Source organism: Artemia sp. Qi Xiang Cuo, chromosome 16 (assembly GCF_049724085.1).
Source record: "Artemia sp. Qi Xiang Cuo chromosome 16, ASM4972408v1, whole genome shotgun sequence".
Lineage (NCBI taxonomy): Eukaryota > Metazoa > Arthropoda > Branchiopoda > Anostraca > Artemiidae > Artemia > Artemia sp. Qi Xiang Cuo.
The window spans coordinates 46,606,785-46,623,341 of record NC_142809.1 but is presented as its reverse complement, the minus strand read 5'-3'; the positions used below and the strand labels follow the sequence as shown (position 1 = coordinate 46,623,341).

At 35.4% G+C, this 16,557-nt stretch overlaps 1 protein-coding gene across 2 annotated transcripts in view; it reads left to right on the top strand.

The window, feature by feature from the left end:
- LOC148942964 (UBX domain-containing protein 4-like) overlaps positions 1-16,557 on the top strand; it is a 91,463-nt gene that overhangs the window by 14,184 nt on the left and 60,722 nt on the right. For both annotated transcript variants that reach the window (XM_089102065.1, XM_089102064.1), the window contains exon 2: positions 12,587-12,669. In XM_089102065.1, coding sequence (XP_088958191.1) covers positions 12,588-12,669 — 82 coding nt within the window. In that variant the 5' untranslated portion in view covers position 12,587. The remainder of the gene's footprint in view (positions 1-12,586; positions 12,670-16,557) is intronic.

The following is a 16,557-nucleotide window of genomic DNA, read 5'->3' as shown; positions in this document are numbered from 1 at the left end:
AAGTAGACAGTTTGGGTGAGGCTTGATATTCTTTGTAGGTTTTGTCTTGCAATGTTGTGATAAGCATTGTTGGTCTTCTTTGAACGCTCTCCAGTACCTTTGTATCCATCATGTAACTGGGAGAGGCTAAGGTCATGCCTAATTCCAGGTTAATGTAAACCATGGCTTTATAAAGGTTCATTATCACACTTGGCTTCCTGATGCCAAATGTTTGTTTTATTAGGCCCATGGTTCTGTTTGCTTTTATAACTTGAGCTTGTATATGGCAACAAAACATCAACTCATAGTAAACAATGATCCCTAGGTTCTTCTTCTCACCTACTGCTTCAAGCTAGATGCCTCCTAAATAATATGGACTTCTGGGACTATTATGCCCAAGATGTAGGACTCTGCATTTTTCGTCTTTGAACTCTAGACACCAATCCAATGACCATTTGGATAGCTAGTTCAACCTTTCTTGTGTACTTCACTGGTTTATATCATCTTGGGGCATTCTTAGGAGCTTGTAATTATCCACATATAGCATCAAAGGATTCTTAAAGTATGTTGTACTTTTGTTGATGTACTTGCTAAGTAATGCAGGACCCAGGATGGTCACCTGAGGTACTCTATTTTTTACTAGTTGCAATTAAAAAACAGCATTGCCGTTGTAGTTGTGCACCATCACTCTCTATCTACAATATCTTTGTGCAGTCTAAATGCCTTTAATTTCAAAATTAATAGCTGGTGATTAACTTTGTCAAAGGCTTTGGCCTTGTCAAGACAACATTATATCCACTGATAGACCAATATCTAAGAGTCTAGTCATAAAATCACATGACTCAATTAGGCTGGTATCAATTGAATGTCCTTTTCGAAAACCATATTGCTTTTGCTAAACCAATGCTTCGTTTATGATGCCCCCAAGTACTTTCTATACAACCAATGTAAGACTTATAGGCCAATAATTGCTAGTAAGGTCCCTTCTCCCTTTATTGTGCATTGGTTCAATATTAGCTGGCTTCCAATTCTTTTCCAATTGAGTGTAGTTTATGTTTGATAATTTGTTTAATCTTTAAATTTGAATATGGTTTCTCAGTTTTTTTTGGCACATTTTGGTCTTTTCCCCCAAAAAATATTCAAAAAAAATATTTGCCTAATTTGCTATGAAAATTCTCTTAACAGTGTATCCAAGTCTGTAGCAATTAAGACTTCAGCCCAATGTTATTTCTGATATACAAACCTTAACTGTAAATGTTCCCAATCAGTAATTTGTCTTTACGTTATTTCAGTTGCTGAGTAATTGACGTTAACTTTCCTTAAGTGGTTTCATGGCAACATAAAATGATAGTTACCCCCAAGTGGTCTGATTTTACTTTGGTTTCAATATAATTGTAGAGTGTCAGCATTATTACATCCAGAGAAATAACACCTTTGTTTGTTGGAACATCCTTCTTGAGGTTAGGTGAACTGGCTGGAGATTACTACTTAGTTTGGTGCCATCTCTTAGCATAGCTATACAACAAAAGGATGTGTTTTCTGGATACAATCTGTCAATTCCTGAAACTTTGCCCTAAAATCCTTTCTACAGCAGCAGGTTGGCCAGGTGAAGAATAAAAACGAAAAACATATACAGTACCGCTACCATAGGGAAAGGTTTAGGGAGTTGCTTTGGTTGTATTTCTACCCATTAAATTTCATCATACTTATTAAGAGAGGGAATATTCAAAAATGTAAGATGTAAACTATCATTAACAATGGTTATACCCCCTCCCCTTTTCCCCCTTAAATAATGATACAAAGATCTTAGAAGTTAATAAATGAAAGGAATCTGGACGTTTTTTGTAAATTTAAATCTTAACTGGGTACTTTAGATATAAAAATAAAAAAGAATGAAGCATTTTGGGTGTGGTGTCAAGCTCAATCACTTTTCACATATGTTAGACTTTTTGCATGACACTAGAGGATAGATGGAAGTATGTAACTAGCATTAAATTTGCGTTAAACTGCCTTGTTTTTGGAAGCATTTGCAATGTAAATGAGGATGCGCAAGCGGGTGGGGATAGGGAGGAATAGGAGACACTTGCAAAATGTATGTTATTAGGGGATATTCCCACAAATTGAAAGCAACTTGTTTTTGGAAGCATTTTCAATGTAAATGAGGATGCGCAAGCGGGTGGGGATAGGGAGGAATAGGAGACACTTGCAAAATGTATGTTATTAGGGGATATTCCCACAAATTGAAAGCAACTTGTTTTTGGAAGCATTTTCAATGTAAATGAGGATGCGCAAGTGGGTGGGGATAGGGAGGAATAGGAGACATTTGCAAAATGTATATTAAGCAGGGGATATTCCCACAAATTGAAAGCAACATGTCTTGTCATTGCTTTATCCCTTCCCATGGAAAAAGTGTTTATCTCTATTTCCCAAAGAAATGTTGGGTGACTAAATAAAGTAATTAAGCTCCAAGAAGTAAGACAAGAATATATTTAAATTAAACACAATTTGTATGTTGTGCTACAATGAGAAGATGACACAAACTATTGTGGATTTTACAAGTGAACCTGCAAATTAAAATGTTTACTCACTTATCTTGCTGATTCAACAAGACAGTACACCACCTGTGCAATTCTTTTTACCAATTCTTATCTGGATTTTTCTCATCATAGAGTCAATAAAGATATCCCACAAAAAACATTTTGAAGGAAGACAAAAATGATACAAGTCAATTACAGAGCAAAGATACATGTGTTTTACACATATACAGACTATTTTTTTGCCTGATATTGAATATTAAAGTAATGCTAATTGGTTAATATATTATGCTCTTAGTTTGAATTCCTATCCCTATGTTTCTGGAACATCAAACTACTAGTTAACTAAATTTTTCAGTGCCCTTTCAAGTGGAGGTTTGCCCAAAAGGGATATACCGGACAGGGAAGGATCATAATTTCTGAGCATCCTGTTAAATAGTATTAAAGGAATCCCAAACAATGTTTCTGGGTTAGATAGATAAACTTTTATTTTCACCAAAATCTTCATGGCACTGCCAAATTTCTTTGGTATAGTCACATTAAAACAAGCATAGTCACATTATAGTCACATTAAAAATTGAATATCAAAAAATAAAAAACAAAAAAAAAACAACTAATCAATCCTCCTGATTTTCAATGTACATATTTATAAAACTAGGTGTAAAACTTTTCTAACCGCTGATGTGCACAGCCTACCAGCTGAAGTTTCTCAACAGGCACTGCGATCCTGCACGGGAGTCGTTTTGTTGTGGATTGAGGGAGGAAAAGGGGTTTGTGGAATGGGTGTATCAGAGATTTTCTTCCGAAATCCATGCACAGTTTCTCTCTTCTTTTTTTCAGATTTTGCATTTTAAACTTTGTCAGCAGCTCTTCATACGACATTTCTGCCTGCTTTGATATTATAATTAGAGCTCTTTTCTGAGCTCTTTCCATCCTGGCGCTTTGCTCAGTCGTCAGTCCAAAATGCCATACTGGAGCTGCATATTCCAGAATTGGGCGAATAAAAGATGTATATATTAAGAGGAGGTGACTCTGGAGGGGCGCCATGTTTCGACATAAGCTTCAGCATCTGCAGCCCAGCATCACCCCTTTTTACTAGATGTGTTTGCTTCCCATTTTAAGTCACTGGTAATAATAACTCCCAAGAGTTTAATCTTCCTGGCTTTAAGAGAATCAGAGACAGTTGGTGGAAAATTTGGTCCGGAAAATTTAAAAATGAAATAGTTGAAATTCAAGATTTACCGTCATATTTGAACTGGGAGCTTTAGTCTTCACGCTATCAATTAAAACTTGAGCTTTGCTACATTCATTTACTTCACAGATTTGTCCAAGGGTAAGGTCGTCAACATATTTCCAGCAGTCTTCACAATCATTAGCAATATCATTGATCATAACTAGAAAAAGAATAGGGCCCAGAATGGTACCTTGAGGCGCACCACAAAAAACTGGCTTGGGTTCAGAGAAAGACTTCTTATATTTTAAAATTTGGAACCTATTTATTAAAAAACTCTGAATCATTTTCACAACAGCAGGATTCACTCTAAAATCCATTAAAAGCTTAGAAATTAAAATGTTATGATCAATCAAATCGAAACCCTTCTAAAAATAAATTTTTATTAAGTTTAGTCATTTACCAGGCTCATCAACATGCTTCAAAATAAAATGTAAAAGACTGACTAGATAATGGAATGTTAATGTATTCTTTCTGTTACCGTACTGATGAGGATCAAGGAGGGGTTCAACTTCAGCTTTTAGTCAATTTGCTAAAAAAGCTTTTGTACACTTTGCTGAACAAGGGGGTGAAAGTGATTGGCCTCACACCATCGAAATTAAGTTCAGTATCTTTATTAGGGTTTGGAGTAACATACCTCATTTTCCATATTTGTGGGTAAACTGTAGAAGTTGAAATGCAATTAAAAATTTGTGTTAGTGGTTTAGTCAATTTGTCAGAAAATGCTTTTATAAGTTCAATTAGAATATCTATGGGAGTTATACTAATTCGTTTAAGTTTCTTTATTTTACTAAAAACTTGATCCTCAGAAATAATAGGTAAAGGTGCGCCATCATGTGGAATTTTCTGATACTCTTGGTTCGTTTTATTTACATCAAGAGGTGGCAAAGACTGAATTATTCTGGCCAAATCACCATTTAACTGGTTAGCAACTGTTTCATTATTTGAATCTGAACAAAAATCAACGCCACTAGGGGGTTTTCCACAAATTTGTTTTATTTCCTTATACCACATACTAGACTTTGATTCAAAAAGGTTATCATTTTAGTTGTGGTAATACTCAACTGCAGCTTTTCTTGTCATTTTATGTACTTTGTTGTGGATCATATTAGCATTTCCTATTTTCCCTTCTTTTCTTAGTTGAGTTTTATACTGAATCGAATCTTTAATTTCTTGGGTTATGTAGGGTAAAGGTACCGATGATTCGACAGTTTTTGTAAAAAACCAGTTTTTCTACTCTAGAAGTCTTAATTTAAAGACTTTCGGTTTGAAAAGGGTTTCAGTATGTAGGAATAACATCTAGGAATCTAACTGTTTGATGAGAAGTTTGAAGTTTTGTCTGGAAAGTGGTACAAAACTCCAATTTTCCGAAATTAGAGCATTTTCACCTACAAATTCGACACAACGAAAAAGTTACCTGTTTTCAAAGCAAGTCGGAACCCAATTTGACACCCGAATTGGGTGTTGAACTGATGATTCAACAGTTTTTGTAAAAAAACAGTTTTTCTACTCTAGAAGTCTTAATTTAAAGACTTTCGGTTGGAAAAGGGTTTCAGTATGTAGGAATAACATCTAGGAATCTAACTGTTTGATGAGAAGTTTGAAATTTTGTCTGGAAAGGGTACAAAACTCGAATTTTCCGAAATTAGAGCATTTTCACCTACAAATTTGACACAACAAAAAAGTTACCTGTTTTCAAAGCAAGTCAGAACCCAATTCGAAACCCGTCTAAATACTTGGGGAATACTTGTGGGCGGAACCTGGTGTATTTGACATGTATATTCTTGTTTCTTTGTTTTTCTTCAACTTCATTTAATGTATAAAAGTATAAAAGAATATGCAAAAAGTACAGGTCACAAAACCAACAAAATTGTTTCAAGTATGTAGTATTTGGTATAACAAAATCAGTAAAAAAAATTTTAATATACATTGTTAAATACAAATAGTATTGAGTGTAACGGATTTAGTATAATAAAATTGATTCACTAGCGTTTTGGAAGGGATAGGGTCTAGGAAAACGGGATTGGATTTCAAGAAATTTCAGAAGTTTATTTGATTTAGTGGATTTTATTTTCATATGCAGATTCTTAGTTTCGTCCAAAACATAGGCCTACGCGTCATTTCGTATAAGATTTTGTATTCGAAAAAATTTGTATTTTTTATTCGGATGAAGGATAAATAAGGGTATAATCTAAAAAAATCGGGGGGGGGGGGCAAAATCAGGTCTTGCCCATAGCAATTTACGCCCCTGCATGGTATGAGGCCAAGCGGCAGTTCCTCAGATGATGGAAAAATCCAGTGTCTGTAAGTAAAACTTCAAAGTTTAAAAAAAAACCTTTTGTTTAAATGTTCTTTCATCTGAAATATTATTAGAAATAATAATCAGCAAAATTTCTCGTTGCACAGAAAGCACCCGTAAATTCGACAGCTATGGTGCGTATGGTTTTGTCAGTGGATCCTGGAATTTCGACACCTATTATTTTTCATCTGTTTTAAATGTTCAGTGAAGTTTCGAAAAAGTCATCTATATTTCGAGAAGGCCCGTTGCTGTCTGTCTAAAATTTCTACAAGATTACTACAAGATAATTACCAAAGAAATAAATCCCTTGATAGAAGCCAATATTTATGCTTGAATGCAGCTGAACGAACATTTTTAGTCTGCCTGGTATTCCACTACATCGAACAAGAATTTTCGACTCTTGGAACCTAGTTTCGACAATGCAATTTTCGTCACCATTTTCATTAAATTTTATCAAGAAAAAGCTAACATGGTTACATTTCAAAGAAGATCAGATGTATCTTGACGCATTGGTGCTGATCCCAACTTTTTCTTGCAATAAATAACCAAGTAATGGCATTTTAAACATTACATACCTGAAAAATTGTCCGGAGCTCCTTTCGTGTCGAAAACAGGAAACTGACTGAATTGAATGTTCTTTTCTTATCTGGGTGTACTGGATATAGTGTCCACGTTTTGCATCGTCGAAATATAACGACCGTTTCAAGAGATGGCGCTCTAAGTCACGGCTAAGCAGAGCTATCCCGTTTTGAAGGAAAATTTCGACAGTGGTTCCGAAATTGCACTGTCGAATCATCGGTGCCTTTACCCTAAGGACGATCTGTGTCGCACCGCTTGAAAGTTTTCTCATTAAGGCATTCCTCATATTTGTTTCTTAATTTATCTTGCAAAAATTTAGCTTTTTCATCAGAGGACTCTAAAATTGCTGCCTCATCCCAGGACTTGGATGTAATCCAATTTCCAAATTCTAAGAGACTCCTGTCCGAAAGAGGTTGGTAGGAATCTTTCTCAGTGACATAATTTACTTTATACGAAGGCAGTGGAGCCCCATTTATCGTGTAGTGGTGGCTACCACCAAGGGGAGGTAGGTCTTGAGGTTCATTATAATATTCTGACAAATTGGTGCAAATTACGTCAAGTTTAGTATTACCTTTAGTAGTCGGAAACTTTACTATTTGCTTGAATCCTTGACTTCTGAGGAAACTTTCAATTCTTAGATCGTTCTTATCACCAGAAATGCAAATTCCAACATTTGGGTACTTAGAAGTAATACAATCAAAACACAAATCTAACTTTTCAGCAAAGACCTTTTTTTGGAAAGATGCCATACTAAACAAGCAATAAAACACTCCAATAACAATGCCAGTTACAGATCTCGGAAGCTTTTTTGATCGAATCATATTCCAAATCATTTCGTCATCGTCATCAATATGGGGAAACTTCAGAAGCCGCGGTGCCAATTGTCCACGTACGAAACACGCTACGCCGCCACCTATCTTACCTAACGGATGATTCTGATGTCTTAGTTTAATAAATTGTTTGTAACCTTATATTGTAAGATGTTCAGGACTTTGTCTATGTAATTCTGTAACTGTAATAATATCAGCTCTGGTTACATGGACATAACCCTCAAATTCCCCCATTTTATCAACTTTGAGACTTTCCGCATTTAAAGTTAAAAAAGAAGGAAAATATGATCGAGGGACTTCTTTTTCTACAACTTGACGTTTGTTTACTTTTGTCTGTTTTGGGAAAATCTGTTTAGGTGGGAGAGAGACTTCAGGCTCATCTAATTCAATAACTAGGCTATCTGATTCATCATGAAGGGCTGAAAACAGCTACGAGGCGGAAACGGTGATAAAGGAGCAGAAAATATATTAGTTTTCGTCTCACTATTTGAAGTTTTAGAAACTCTGCACAGAGCTATTACCTGTAGATCGTTCTGCCTGCTATCTGAAAATTTTGAAAATGGTTTTGCCAGGGCATGGTGGGAAGAGGTGAGGGAGAAGTGCATATGGGGAGGGGGAGGAAAACTGAACGGAGATACTAAAGTAGGGGTATTCAGGGGGGGGGGACTTTGGGAATTGAATTCTGGTGATTGAAAGCTTGGCATAAATTCGAAACTATTTTTTGTCTGATATTCGCAAGGTTGTCGCTGACACTGGCAAGCGCGACCATCAGGGAGTGATAATGGCGCGCTCGTGGCGCACGCCCTCTTATTTCCCGAAAGTCAGGAGTGACATGAGCGAAAACGCATTCTCTGTCAGTACAAGTTAAAACACTACACAAATCTACGTGGTCAAAATTACAGTCATTTTTGCTGCAACATTTTGATCTAAAATTAAAGCATATATGTAAAAACCGACACTTTTTCTTCCATCTGCAAAACCCTCGTTCAAAGAACCGGCAAAGCGTGTTGTATTTACGATCGGCACTGTCCGTTTTACCGTCTTACGTCACTCTTCTCTGCGAGATAGATAAGATATTTATTTCAGAAAATGGCTATCGCAAGCCCAGAAGGGCCGAATTCGCATTTCGGGGTCATATAATAAAAATAGACATAAATATCACAACAACTAAAAAACTGGCTAAACAATGGCAAAAACAAAAATATCAGAAAGGCAAAGCCATTCATTAGTCTAACAAAAAGTGTCAAATGTAAGAAGGTAAAAAAGGCACAAATTAAAACAAAACCAAAAAAAAAATTGAGAAAAAAAAATTTTTAAAAAGGTTTAAAATATATTATATAAAACGGGGAGGGACTGGAAGACCAAAACGTAAACCACTATGGTATTAAAAAGTGAAAAAAAAAAAAAAAAAAAAAAACTAGTGGTTTATTTGATCAGTAATGAAGGGGACAAAGGTTTTTTCATATCTGGAGGTTAAACAGATTTTGAGCGAGATTTGGAATGGGTGCACTTGCACTAGTTGATGACGTAACACCAGGATTCATTTCGTCTGTTAAGATCACACAGTCGTTATCTACGCTTGGGCCAGATTTTATGTTTTGCATTTCATTATCAGGGGGTGAATTTCGGTTAGCAACAGCGACATGTTAACTTGGTCCCGGGAAGTTTGCAAAGGGTCACAAGGGCGGGTTTCAATAGCCACCGAGAGTTTTTGTTTCAGCTGGGCTATAAGAAAGTCTTTAACCTCCAAATGACTTGTGAACACTTTATTTCTGACAGAAACATTAAGTGTCTTGTCCGGGATTTCTAGATTTTCTGCTTGAGATGCCAATAAACTGGCTTCCAGGATCTTAATTTTCTCACTTAGACGAATTGTTTCGGATTCATAGTTAAGAATGTCTACACTTACCGCTGACGGCTTAGTCCCTTTCGGTAGCTCCGAGGTGGTTTTAGGTCCCGAAGTAATTTGTGGTGAAGAGGTGCCGATTCCGCATCCTCTCACAGGTCTCTTTGCACTAGGCTTTTGTGGGGATTGAGATGCTTGCGATTTCGAAGTCACGAATTTTTTTTTGCAAGACAGTTCATGCATAACCATTCATCGGTATGGTCCTTCAGCCCGATTTGGGCACATTTATTAACGCCTGCGTGGTACCAGCGGCTGCATCCTGACACGCATTGGACAGAATTTGTCGTTACCAGCAGTCGGCACTCTGGACAATAATTCTTTGGTTTGGACATATCACAGAGTGGATGCCGGGCGAATTTATATCATAGTCGAAAGAAGATTCGTAAGACGAGAAACAGTAAGTGGAAAAGTGAAAGGATCTTCAACCCAATCGGTGAAACTTTTATTCTCACTTATTTAACGGCAACTGTGGTCATGCAATTAGTACTTGTTATAAAATATAGCATTATTCATCCAAAATTCCAAACAATAGATGATTTAAACTATTCGCCTATTAGGTCAAGGTCACTGAATCCTTATTATTGATCCAAAATTCCTAACAATCAATGATTTAAACTATTCACCTATTAGGTCAAGATCAGTGAATTAATCACACGGAATAATCGCAGGCTTAAGATAAATACTGGCTATAAAAAAGTCTCATGGGTTGGAACCAGCTAATCAGTTAAGTCGATTATAAAAAAAAATGTCTCATGGGAATTTGGTTGGAATTGGCTATTCAGTTAAGGCTGTTTATGTTATTAATAATCACTGCTCAGCTATCCAAAGTGTTTGATCTTTTAACTGACTTCAGTTAAAAGGATTACCATAAAAATCTATAGATGTTAAAACCCCAAAAGATATCTACAGTCCTTACATAAATCTAGATTGACATTCCTGGATTTTTATTACTTGCAAACCTGTTTGAAGAAGGTTTAAGAAAATTATCAGTTTATTTGAAAGACATGTTGCTTTGTTGCTTTTGTTCATTTTTCATTTTGTTGCTTTTCTAAAGAGAATTGTTTTTGCTCCCTTGCTTAAAATGGAGGCATGCCGAGAATTGAATTACCAGACAGGGATGGCTTAACGGTGCTGAATATATACGCCCAACTAGCAACACGCCCATCATTTTCTGCTTCAAATCTTGCAGCAAAGAAACACATCCTCTAGAAGTCATACAAAACAGTAATTGGGAGAATTTAATTGCGAAATGATGTATCAAAAGCCAACCTATCAAAAGAACCAAACTCTAAGAAGAGATCCAGGTTGGGCGAGCAAAGAAAGAGAGGGATATTGTGGAATCAAAAACTACCCACCACCCCCACCAGCTCAAGTGAAACTTTAAGTGGTTCTTTTAAGGTTCAGCTCAACTGAACCTTAACCCTGTGAATAATTTCTCCTGTTGTGCATTAGCGAATGATAGTTTTCTTAGTACATATTCAGACAATAGTTTTGATAGTATAAGATCAGAACAGATCACCAATTTTCCAAGTTCTAAAAACCATCAACTTCTTCTGAAAGTAGAAGCAATGAAACAATTAACAGACTTTGTGTTGTGTTCAGCATTGTTAATTGCCTGACTTCAAAGTTCCAAGAAATTGAGTGTGTCTTCATATCAACATTGTCAGAAAATTGTGCTTATTGTGAAGTGATACCTATAAGAACTACTGTTTCTCTAACCAAAGAACATATTAAGATACCAGTATACAAACTAGTCAGGAACCTAACAACACAGTAAGGAAGGAAAATTGTCTTATACATCCAAGAAGGAGTATTGACTCTCATATGAACCTTACCTTGAACAAATTTGGATAAAAAAAAAAAAAACTATCTGGATTTCTAATAATAAATCCTAGAACAAGGGATATGTCAGGACCCATTTGCTTACTCCCCGCAATTTAGGGATAAGTGAATACTGGTGGGTACAAATACGGCATTTGCGGTGTTTTCTCTTCCCTCTTCTGCTTGTTTCTAGAGAAAACTGAATGCAACTTACTGTAATGTAATATAGATGACGCTATAAATACTGATAAATACAGGTGGCCCGCTGATCTACATAAAAAAAGGTGGCGTTAGTGAAGATGCATAGAGAGAAATACCTACACCAATAATTGGAGAAGGTTTTAAAATACTTGCTTTTTAAAAATCTATTGTTAGAGGATAGAGAGCTAGTTGGATAATAACCTCAGATGAATTCTGCAACAATATTCAGAAAATAAACAAACTTAGCCACAATAACACTGGTCATAACATAGGTGCTTCAAATATCAAATACGAGGTGGTCTATTTTCATACCTTGCCTCTGTTTGTGTTGGTCTATTTTCAAATTCAAGTTTAATTTAATTATTCATTGTACTCTCTGTCATTTTGGATCTCATTCATTCGTTGATAATGATTTGTTTTTGTTTTAAGTTGAAATTATTATCATTTTAATTTCAAATGCCTCGTAGTTTCAAATGCCATGCTTCACTTACAGTCAAGAAGCAGGGCAATGTAATTACAGCTTATAAAATTTTGTATACTAATAAAACCATCTTTGACCTATTTTAATGTAAAGATTCAATAAGAACTTAAGGTCATTCTCATAAACTTTTCTGAAAACGATTAAACATCAGACTGAGAAACAAGTTATTTACCAATAGAGTTGGGAGCTCATGGAACTCATTCAGTGATAAAACAATAACCTCTACCATTGTGGATGTGCTCAAAATATCAGCAGACAGGGAGTGGCTTAACCAACTGAATACATTCAAAGAATCAACATATAAGATCAAATCAATTTATGCTTACAATTAATTAAACTGATTGATTAATTGAATTAAATGAAATTAATTCATTTAATTTATTAAATCAATTAATACAAATCAATTAAAACCTAACTGGACAGATGAAAACAAACTTAGTAAAACAATAGCCATTGTTCTTTTGGCTACAACTCATTCTCTGGGTGAAGGTTGCTGCCATAGGTAGCCTACTCACAGTCACAGGCTTAACTTGATTATTATTTTTTCACTATACATCCTTGCTGTTAACTTCTCTTAGCAACTCAAAAGAAATATATTAGAAGTGCAAAAACTGGTATCATTGAGTTTTAATGGTAATTAATTTTTACAGTTAATTTTTATAGTTCACCAATAGAACTTGGAAAGAAGCCAATATTTTTTAACTTCCTGCATGTTTTATTTTTAGGATGTATTGGTTTACTGGTCCTATAGCAGATGCTATTGCCCAAGCAAGGTCAACCAAATCTTATTTTGTTGTCTACGTTAAAGGTAATTCTAATGTATGTTTTTACTCCACCTATTTGTGCTTTAGATCGCTACCAGTGCAACGCAGACGCTTGGTCAGTATGCAAAAACTGCTATTAACTGATTGACTGCTATCTAACTGCTATTAACTGATGCTGCGGAGGGCAACAAAGCTGCATATGCTCCTCGTCCACCCCAATGGATTTGAAGCTTCACCCTCTACCTTCTCACATGAAGTTTTAATTTCTTTTAAATCGTTTCTTATTAGCTTCTCACCTCATTCAGGGGAAGATCTTATTTTTGTTTGACCCCAGATTGCTGGGCAAATAGCATAATCTTTGGCAGTATATCATCCTTCATCCTATAGAAAGTGGGACCAAACCACTTTTTTTTACACATTTTATATTGCTGTACATATGGTCAGTCAAACAACGGTATAAATTGTCCTTGGATAATTCCGTTATTTTATAATGGATACTGAACACCCAATGGACAAAAGTAAAGATGGCATGTGCCTGCCCTAATTCTTAAATAGTATATTTTTCTTCAAGCTGTAACAAAGAAAAGTTACTATTTAGCAAAGTCGCTACTGGGTTAATTTGAAATATTACACAATACATAATTAAGAGTAGACACACTTCAATCAAACATGAAATTAAGTACTGATGAACGGCTTTCTGAAGTTGTCTACAATGAGTTGCTGTAGACGACAGTAGGGTAGTGCAAACAGGCTTTTGGGTAGGCAAAGGTGAATTTTGTATACGCTTGGCTTTTTTCTGTCAGCTTTGCCACTAATGTTGCAGTGCATATCCTCCTCCATTTTCCCCAACCCCCACGCCCAACACAGGATGCTTATTCTCGCAGTTAAACCAAACACTATTCTAACAGTCTTGTGTCTAGCATCATTCAGTTGCATGCAATTTTGAACATATTTTATTGAATCGAACACTTACTATATCTGATTTATTCAAAAAATTAAATTTTTTATTAAATTGATTTGCTAGAGGGTTCACTAAACCAGTGAACCTATAGTAGAAACCACCACTGGAACTAAGAACTACCCACAAATGCTGAATTTTTATGAGATCTTTTATACACTACCTGAGTTTTCTTTGCTTATATTAAAATGTATGAAACCGTCACTAGAATTTGGCTAACCTAAAGGACTTGTAACAAAGTAGCTAGTAAAGAAAGAATTTTACTTTTCAATTTTCCAATTTATCAGTTAGGGGCCTAGGCCCCTATGAATAAATTTCTAAAAATATATTTCCGGTTATTTCCCTGTAAACATAATATTCAAATAAATAACAATAATATTAATAGACCATATTAAAAAAAATAATATTGATTTTATACTTCCCATTGACAATTGGTATTCTAATTAATAAATAACGTTGATATCAGTAGGTAACATTAAAGCAAAAAAAAAAAAAAAAAAAAAAAAAAAAAAAAAAAAAAACAGGATAAGTGAAAATCTTTATTACAGATTCTTATAATATACTATACTTACAATACACACTTAATCTTGGAATAAAAAAAACCAATGATTTGGCTCTGTACTGCACAGACATGCCACACAAAGTGTGCCTTTTTGTACGCCAAGTTCATTTATCTCTTTATCAAGGTTAATTTGTACTTCTCTTTCATTTTCCAACAGTTAAAGTAGAGACAACCTTACTTGTTCTGTGATGTTGCGGCAGTTAGTCTTCATCCATTGAAGGCAAACAAAAGGATCTTCCATGCTACTTTTCAATCTCTGTATTTAGAACGGCAATAACTGGGTATAATACTGCATTTTTGAAAAACTTTTGCGCTTTCTCACATGGAATTATGGTGCCACAACCGAATTTTGAACGAGATCTACGTTTTCAGGGCAATTCAGGATCTCTAAAACCACAATTAATAAGCTAAATGAGTGGTGTGACTGAATACTTTGAGGAAAAACTCTTCTGATTGAAGGGACTGAAGAACTTCAATAATACTGTTCTTGACAGTTTTTACCCCTTCATATGTCATACTTGTGGACGCTAATGTGTCGCAGGGCACTAAAACTCATCTTATAAGGAGTAGGCCAGACAAGAAGCTAAAATCTTCTTAATACAATTGGCTTGTCCTCCTGCATCGTGGTTGGTCCCTAAAATTCTATCTAGACCTGTCAGAGTTTCTTCAAAGTCGTCCAACAGTGTACGCAAAGCTTAAATGGGACACGCCCATCCCCGACATAAGAAGATTCGAAACTCTTCTGAAACTTCTCAAAAACTGCATGATGTTTAGTTGACTTTTTAATGAAATTTTAAATATTTTGAAAAAAGAACGTGTTCTAATTTAATTTACTCAGCTGAAGCAGCAGATGAAAAAAATACGGGGAAAATTTCCCTGGAAGTTTCTCCACCACCCCCGCGGAAATTCTCCTCCGCGGAAAATTTCCCCTGGAAATTTTTCCAAATTTAAAATAGCATTTGTGTTTTTTTTAAGTGTTCGATAAATAAAATTATAAGTATTAACTTACCCATCGGGCATTGTTTGATAGTAAATATCCTGAAAACTTGAATAATTATTGGTGGTATTGGGGCAGACAACTTGCAATAATTAAAACTTATCTGGGATGCCGGTCGAAGGGGAAATTGACCCGTAGAGCTTGAAAATGACCTTCCCATTTGCCTCTATGTTTAAATACAGTAAATCTAGAAAAATTACACTTTTTTTTTTTGCAGAAATTAGGTATGAGGGGGGGGGGTACATATTTCCAGGTGGGCCGTTTTTATGTCTAAAATTCCCTTCACCTAGTGAAGCTTGGTCTCCTGGTACTGCCTGTTAAAACTAATAACAATAGAAAAGAATAGGGGTTGATACCGCCAGGTATGGACAAAGTTCCAAAGCTGCCAGTAGCAGAATTCGACAGAATTCCAAAAGCTGCCGATACTTAACTAGCGCAACTTGTGTTTTGACAGTTTTTCTTTGAGCAAAAAGTATTTTAATATGTAAAACTGGTATCAGACAAAGTCTGCCAACAATTTTGAAAACTGCCAAGTAGCATTGCTACTTTGATAACCCACTTTTTTCATGATAGGGTACCGTTTATATGTGCCTAGAATATTTATAAATGTTAGAAAAATATATCTGTACTCTTCGGATTCACTGTGTCCTGCTTTCAAAGACATTTCGTGCAGTCTGCTGATACAATGTCCGACAAGTAGCGCTGGTGTTGGGTGAAATGCTACTAATTTCAGTAATAATTCTTAATACATTTAGATTAATTCTTATTTTCAGAGCTGCTGAAAAAAATAGGCTATATAAAAAATAGGCTATATAATAAATCAGCGATATAAAAAAGCGAAATAGCGTAAATCGAGATGATTCGACATTTATGGATTAGTATATAAAGTCAAAACGTAAGGGATAGGATGTTGTCAATGTTTATTGGACGTTTCATTTACAAATAAGAGAATTTGAAGCACTAATGAAATTTTCCTAAGCTAACCCTTTTAAACGGGCCAGGATGAGTGTTTGACATGTTTAGCTGTCTAGGCCTTAGTTGAATCAGCACTGTGGCTAGTTGCTGTTGCTATTAGTCATACCTAACTTCCATTTCTAATACGGTAAAAAGCTATGAAAATTAGAAGAAAAGTAAAAATTAAAACCATTGAATTATTCCTGCAGCAGACCCCATCCCCCTCCGTATTTGCTAACAATTTCCTTAATCAAACTACAGCCGATTTGGCCTACCTAGTTATAGTACGAATATTGTTATAAAAATACTAAGTCACGCTTCCTTTTTCAATAATTCTTTTTCACTCGGAAAACTATATTCACTATATATCTATCTTCTTATTTTCAGTATTTCCGTTTCTGTTGTATTTCCAGATGTAGCGAGTGTATTCTTATCCACTTTCGATTGTTTTAAAACAAGAA